Raw genomic sequence first — 7,588 nt, forward strand, 5'->3', positions numbered from 1 at the left:
TTAGAAGGACCCTTACTGCAATCCTTCCAACTCTGTGGATGTCCTTGTGAAGGAAGCAGATTTTCTTCTGTTTCAGCCAGCTCAGATTGGCCATTCCTAAACCCAGCAGTTGAAACCTGAAATGTTTATATAGTAAATAGAAAGCGTTTGACTATATTTCTGGGCATATGCAAAAATGATATGGTTATTTTCCTCTTTGTATATGTCTATGACATTTTATATCCCCACTTGCTCCAACAACAGTTGACCTGTGCAGAATGATTACAGGCACAGCTGCACTGGGTTTGGACTTTGAGTTTACCTGTTTATTAGAATCATTGGCAGCTCTTGAGGCTAAGCTGCTTCTTCTCCTGGGCTAGCAGGCTCCAGTGGAAATGACCACTGAATTTGTGAGTTGCTAACCCTAATCACTTTTTTCCTTACCTTTCATGAAACTCTGACAAGCCAAGGAACACTTTTCATCAAATTGACCTCACAGAAATCTTAATTGCATCCTCCTTTAGTTTGAGTATTACTATGCACCTTAAAATTTTAGCATAGTTTGTTTTTCTAACTGTGGAAAAAAAATTAAACATGGGAGATATATTTGACACTGCTTTTGAAAATGCAGCTTCTGCTTTCTAATGAGTTACCTAATACACTTAGCAGTGAAATTTCCATCCTTCCCCTTGTAATTGCACACAAACTCATTATTTTTAGCATTACTTGGCAGATTGGTAAAATTAAGCCATTTGAGAAGGGAGGAAGGCTGAACTTTTGTAGAAATTACAAACAGCTCTGCACTGAATCATCAGTCCCAAGAGCACAGACATTCCATAGAAATGTCAGACAGTCCTTCTGGCATATTAATGAGGAAGCAGCAATGAGTTTTCAGTCATGCTGATTTTAAAGTTCTTGCTCAGCTTCCAATAAAAATTCTTAGCATTCAATAATAGAACAGTTTGAGCAAATCTAAAATCAAGATAAGGATACAATCCAGATTTAGGCTATTTCAGTCATGGAGTGGGAGGGGAACCTTGCCTCTAGCAATGTGTTTGTGTGTTATTACAATCACACTCCTTTCCTCAGCTTTTACAATCAAGATGAAGAAAATCCTGTAAGTCTACAACTATTTTAACTACTGTGAGACTTTTCCTATTGGAAGATTGTGAATTTTAGCTTACTATATGCTTAAGCATTGGTTTATCTTTCAATACTTGGAAGAAAATTTTGCCTTCAAATTTTCTTTGAAGCAAGATTTTTTAGTTTTAAATTTTTGTCACAGATCAACCTTGAGAAATATAAGGAAAAAAATATATGTTCAGGAACAGTAACTTACTGAAGAGGTAGGGTGGGAGATTAGGTAGTTGACTTTTTTTTGTCAAAGGATTTAATGTTTGAGTGCAATGGAAAAAAACTCCCGTTCACGTACCACTGAAGTTGAATGTCTAGAAATAAAAGGAAGTGCAAATGGGAACGTTAACAGAGTGAGTTCAATATAAGCACATTGTGTTTCCTCTTATTTAACAAGTACAAGAGGAGGTGTTGTCAAATTCTTGTGTTCTATAAAAATAAATTCCTTGGGCTTCCTTAGTCTGGGAATAAGAAAAAGTGAATTGATCTGTTTTCATTGCAGGAGCTGAAGGTTTGTCTCCAAGACACGAGTCTGTAACACCATAATTGCTAGCTTGTAGGATTCGTTGTTGTGACATGTCTAAAATTAATGTGTTTATTAGATTTCAGTTCAAGTATTTGATTTGTTTCATAGCATACATGGTAACTAAAAATACTATGGTAAAGCATAAAGAAGTCCAAGACAACAACTACTGCTCTTTCCTCCCTTCTCTATTCACCTGGAAAATGCAAAAATTCTAGGAGCAACTTTACCTGGTCTGAGCTACAGACCTGATCCAGCGTGCATGTAGTACTCTACGCATGCGTTGCTGCATATTTGTACTCTACATAACGCAGCATTTCATAGAATTGTTATTGTGATTAACCACAGATGGATTTCTCAGTCTTGGTGGTGAGTAACAATACAACACAACATGTAATTTGGAAGTCCAGCTAGAAGGGGAAATTATTTCTGGTGTCCTTGTACTTCAGCAGTCTTCCATTGGTCTATGGTATTTCTTCATCCTCCTAACTATTTATCTAATATGTCTTGAGTTACTCCCAAGTCAGTTCAAAATATTACTTTCACTTTTCCCCTGCCTGCATTTGCCATTCAGAGAAAACAGTGGTGTTTAGCTATGTCCACAAATCCAAAACTGTTCTGTAACAAGTATATGCAGTTTTTGCAGCACCTGGAATTAACAGTTTGAGACCAATTGCTTATAAACTGTCAGTGTTGGAGATGTAACAGAGCAACACAACATAACGTCTTTGATCTAATCCAAAGACTATGCTCAGTCTATGATAATGTCCTGACCATCTTGCCTATGGTAACATTCCTTCAGTGGTCCACATTTCTGGGAGAGTCAGTGTGTCAAGAATGGAAACGAAAGATGGAGGACGATTGTGTGAAGGAGGATACCGGTTAACAGAAGAAATTGACCTTTCTTGGCTCACATATGAAATATAGAAAACTCCAAACAAAACTTGTCCCCCGGGTAGAGGACACTAAACATCAGTTCAAGCTGGCATTTAATGAGATTGAGTTCCTCAGATAATAGTGAGATTGTTTGCTGATATCATGATGTAGTTGTCATGGTTACAAAAGGACCAGGTGCTAAATACAAAGTATCAGAAAGATGAAAATGGAGAAAATCAGTGTCCTAAAAGAAAAGATTGCAGAGCAGATAAGATTATTTGGAGATCGGGAAAAAAGAAAGGGAATGGTGGCAGCAACTAGGGAATCCAACAGGAAATTAGAGGAAAGAAAGTTCCAAGGTAGATAATCAGAGATGTTTGATCCAGAAGCAGACCTTGTGGGAACTTGACATGCTTATGTTTGTAATTAATGCAAGGTCTTTAAAGAGAAGTCCGGAAACAATACTCCCTAGCAAAAGTCCCTGTTGGCTTATTCTCTTTGAGGCTTTGCACAGTATATCTTAAGAACGTACTGTGGAAGACAAAGTTATGTTCTGATACTGAAGTATGGACAGTGAATTTTTCCCACAAGATAATACAGCTACTGGCATAGGTGAAAAATAGAGGTAACTATATGATGTCGGACATGAGATTTGCATAGAGCATTCCTGACTCTGTGCCCTCTCCTGCTGACGTTTTTGGCAAGTTCCATTTGAAAGATGTAGATCTCCAAGATGTAGCTCTAGATGTAGCTCTATGTTCTCTGCCCTGGTTTTGAGGCAGTAAAGATTTAGATGGCCTTTTTTTTTTTTAAATTGGTGAAAGCTAATTGAACCTTTTGTTCTGATGAAAAGAGAATCTGGGATATTAAAGTGAGCTTTATAGCGGGATGTGAGTTAATATCATGGTGATTCCCTGAGCAAGTGGGTTGGGATCTTCAATTAATTCCTGCAGCAAGATGGGAAATCAAGTTTCCATGGATACTGAGCCAGCAGCAGCACTGACACTCACAGCAACTGCAAGCTTAGTTTCCCTAAAGCTTGCTTCCTAAGGAGGATTTGCCCCCCTGTCCCCCTTGCTCTGTATTCCGTATTTGCAAATTAAAAATTTCAAGACAGATGGACATTTGAGGAATACTTGGAGACAAAAAATACTATCCCATTACCTAGAAAATTGTGTACAAGAAATGCAAGTGACTTGCATAATTTAAAGTACAAGTTGGAAAAACCTAGGAGTAAGCCCATCATGAAAGCAGCAGTTAACAAAAAGTAACAGAGATAAAAATGTAATTCCACTATGTGGAAACATATTTCATAAAGGCACAGTTATTCTTTTATTGGCACAATATCACAACAGATTGGTTTGAATCAAAAAAACAGTGAAAAAATAAACATTGAAAGGTATGTTGAGGCTGAGTATAAAATAGTTTGTACCAGCCTCTACTAATAAAGCAAGCAAAACACAACCAAGGATTCATCTCAGGTAATTTTTAACTTTGAAACCATTCTCTCTTCTTGTTCCCTGACCCTATAACATTTTGCACTCTGTGTCCTGTCAATACATTTCTTGTCAATGAAATGTATTGAGAGACAATTATTTGATAACGATGTACTTTCAAGGAGACCAAGTGTATTGCGCATGTTTATTCACTAGACAATCAGAGCCAAAACTGTTAAATTGTCAAATAAAATTGTGGCTGCTCCAGTGGCAGTGTCTTATTACATTTCTGTGCTTTCACTAGGAACACTAAGAGGAAGTGTTACAAATTTATTAAAATACTGCCATTTTGGAAAGACATTTCAAATACTAGTCAATAGTAGCAAATTCTTTGGCCCTTCAAATCATACTACCTAGAAAAAAACCCAAATGTCTGGCTAGATGACCTAAACAGATCTTGGATCTCAATAGTAAAAATGTAACAACTTTAATGTAATTCCCACATACCTAATGTTGTATTCAAAAAAAGAAAATTGAACACAGAAGAGGAGTTTGCCTGTTACGAGTTTTCCAATTTCCTAGCTCAGTGCACAGGTTGTAAGTCATCCACGGCCTCTCCAGTACTTCCCTGAAACCAGAACGGTGCAACGTTGCAAAGCAATCTTTATTACTATAACTTAGATGCAGCTCAAGCTAGTTACAGTGCTCTGTCTGCAACTATTAAAGCAGGTCTCTTGTTTTATCTTATACAAATTGATAAAAATGAAGGTAGTTGATCTGTGATTCCAGATTTTGACAAAAAACCAAATTTGTCTGAATGATGCACTTCGATATCTGTAAAGGAATATTGGGCCTAACATACAGAGTGTATGAATGAAATTCTCTAGGAAACTGGCACTTCTTTCTGATCTTGAAAAGGAATAGAATAAAAAAAGAGGACAAGGAAGATGCAATGTCAGTAAGATGTTCAGAAGCCAAAACAAACTACAGTGTTGGTAGAAAAAGTCAAGTTCTGGTACTCATCCCTTTCTAACAGAGCTCCAAACCATGACATGCTGATGAAAATCAGACTAGTTGAAATCGTTATGTATGGGACGTCACACAACCTGCAGTAGATATCTGTTAAAAAAGGAAAAGCTCCAAATCACATTTTCAAAATAAAGGTTTAGGCTGGTGCATTGAAAACTAGTATGACTTCTCTCCATAAAGGGTAAAAAAAGAACAGATGTGTAGTAGCTGCCATTGAGTAACAGCAGCTGCAGATAAGCAGAAGCTATCCTCCAAAGCCTGGAGGCATTGTGTTGCTACAGTCCATCACTGATTTTAAGGTGGAAATGCATCGGTGTAGGAGGCACTGCACAGTGTTACTGGCAAGGCACTGTCCTAAATATAGCAACTCAGTTAAAAACCGTACGCATGGCAAAAGTCTAAATATTCTAAAAAAGCGGGCAGACAGAGGCCTGCCATGGCTCGCAACTTGAATATAAATCTCAAAGGCTACAGAGGCTAGTGGTTTATGCAGCTGCCTTCCCACGGCAAAAGACGGCCGCCTGGCATAAAGCCCTGTGTGGCCCGGCCCGGCTCGGCCCGGGATTTCCGCGGGGAAGTGCCAGCCCTGCAACCGACCGCGAGTTGCGGGACGTGCCCGGAGGCGGGCGGTGCCCCGAGCGAGCGGGGCCAGACCAGAAGAGGAACCAAGTCGCCTGCCTTTACGCTCTGTCTCTGCGGCAGAGGGAGCGCCGTCCGCGGCAGAACATGGAGGCGCAGACAGCGGCGAACCGGCCGTCCGGCAAGTTCCGCGCTGCACCCGACGATGGGGCGACCGTGCGCCGCGGAGCTTCAGGGGCCGTCACCGGTATCGGGCCCGCCTAAGCACCGGGCTGCGGGCGGCGGCTCCGACCCCGCCCCGGAGCCCCGCACACTGCGGGGAAGCCCTCGCCGCGATGGCCGCGCACGCGCACTGCGGCCTCACTGCGTCGCCGGAGCCGTCTGGCCCCGCGCCAGGGGAGCCCCGCGCGCCGGCAGCGGGGCTGCCCGGGCGGGGCGGGGCGGCGGCCGCGGCGAGCGACTATTTATAGCGCGGGAGGCTCCCCCGGCCCGGGCAGCGTTCTTCCGCGGCTCCTTGGCGTGCGTGTTGTGTCGAGCAGACGGCCGAGGGTTCCGTGCGGAGCCGGTGCAGAGTGCAGCCAGCGCTTTGCGGGGTGGGCAGGAAAGAGCTGTAGCCGCGTCAGGGGACAGTCCTAAGGCCGCGAGAGTAGAGTCCCCGAGCGCTGTCATATTTCATCGCGCTGAAGTCAGTGGTGGCTGTGGCCATTTAGTATCTGGGGCTCTCTGTTTATCAGCGCCCGGTTCTCCGCTACGTGAAGGAGGCGCACGGAGCCGGAGTCTGTCCCGGTCTGGCGCTATGGGCAGACCTCCGTCGGGAGCGGGCGGAGCAGGGCGATCCCGGAAGGCCGCTGGAATCCCGGAGATTCCTCTTTTCCGGGAGCGGGCAGCTCCTGCCTTGGGCGCGCTGCCAGCACCCAGAAAACTCCACATCGAGGCTGCCGCGGGAGCCGCCGTGAGCGGCGCTTGGCTCCACCGCGGAGACGGAGGGGAGGCGAGTAGTACGAGCTGAGCACACGGGGTGGGGACGAGGGGGACCTCTGCCCGCGAAAACACGGCGGCGACGCCGGGGTCTGTCGGGTGCTCCCCGAGGCTCCTGTGCCACCCGCCCGGGCAGCATCCTCCCTCTTTCGCGGCCCGGGGCTTCCGCGAGCTTCTGTTGCCAGGGGGCGGGCGCGCGCCCGTCTGCAGACGGGCTCTGCGCCCCCCCACCCCCAACCCGGGGCCGGAATCGCCATATAAGGAAAGGGAAGCCTCCGCCGGAATCGAGACTTATAAGGTTGTTTCCTAATATGGAAAGTACGGTGGGGGCTTCCGGCGAGCTAGCCGGAGCCGGCGGGGGCCGGGGACCCCGTCTCCCGGGACCGGCGATGCTGCGGCAGCGCTGCGGCGACACTGCCCATGGCGGGGGGCAGACCCGGACCGGGCGTGGGGCCCTCAGTCCGGGGCGGGCGGGGTCCCCCGGCCCGGCTTTCCCCAGTGCCAGGCTCTGACGCCAGGCGGGGTCCTCCGGCCCGCATCCAAATAAGGGCTTCCTGCTTTCCATATATGGCCATGTACGTCAGGGCTGGGGCGGGCTGCGGCCGGTGAGACCCGATATATAGAGGCTGTGCCGGAGCGGGCGGGGAGCGGAGCGCTTCCAGCGGGCAGAGCCGGGGGGAGCCCCGGGCGGGCGGGCGGGGAGCCGAGAGCTTTCAGCGGGCAGCGCCGGGCCAACAGCGGCGCAGGGCGCAGAGCAGGCGACGGCCGCCTCGCCGCAGCCGGCCCGTCCGCCGGCCTCGCGGCGGCAGCGCCATCACCCGTCAGAGTCGGAGCCCGGCGCCCTCATGGCCGCGGCCAAGGCAGAGATGCAGCTCCTACCCCCGCTGCAGATCTCCGACCCCTTTGGCGCCTTCCCGCACTCGCCCCCTGCCATGGACACTCACTATCCCAAGCTGGAGGAGATGATGCTGCTCAGCAGCGGGGGTCCGCAGTTCCTTGCCCCGCCCGGGGCATCCGAGAGTGCGGGCTTCGGCGCCGCCGGGGAGCCCGGAGA

General features: G+C 47.2%; 1 protein-coding gene across 1 annotated transcript in view; it reads left to right on the forward strand.

Moving 5' to 3' along the window:
* Positions 1 to 7,186: 7,186 nt before the first annotated feature.
* EGR1 (early growth response 1) overlaps positions 7,187 to 7,588 on the forward strand; it is a 2,851-nt gene continuing 2,449 nt past the window's right edge. The window contains exon 1 of the mRNA XM_030957265.1: positions 7,187 to 7,588. This exon is cut by the window's right edge and continues 26 nt beyond it. Coding sequence (XP_030813125.1) covers positions 7,380 to 7,588 — 209 coding nt within the window. The 5' untranslated portion in view covers positions 7,187 to 7,379.

This window comes from Camarhynchus parvulus, chromosome 13 (assembly GCF_901933205.1).
Source record: "Camarhynchus parvulus chromosome 13, STF_HiC, whole genome shotgun sequence".
Taxonomy (NCBI): Eukaryota; Metazoa; Chordata; class Aves; order Passeriformes; family Thraupidae; genus Camarhynchus; species Camarhynchus parvulus.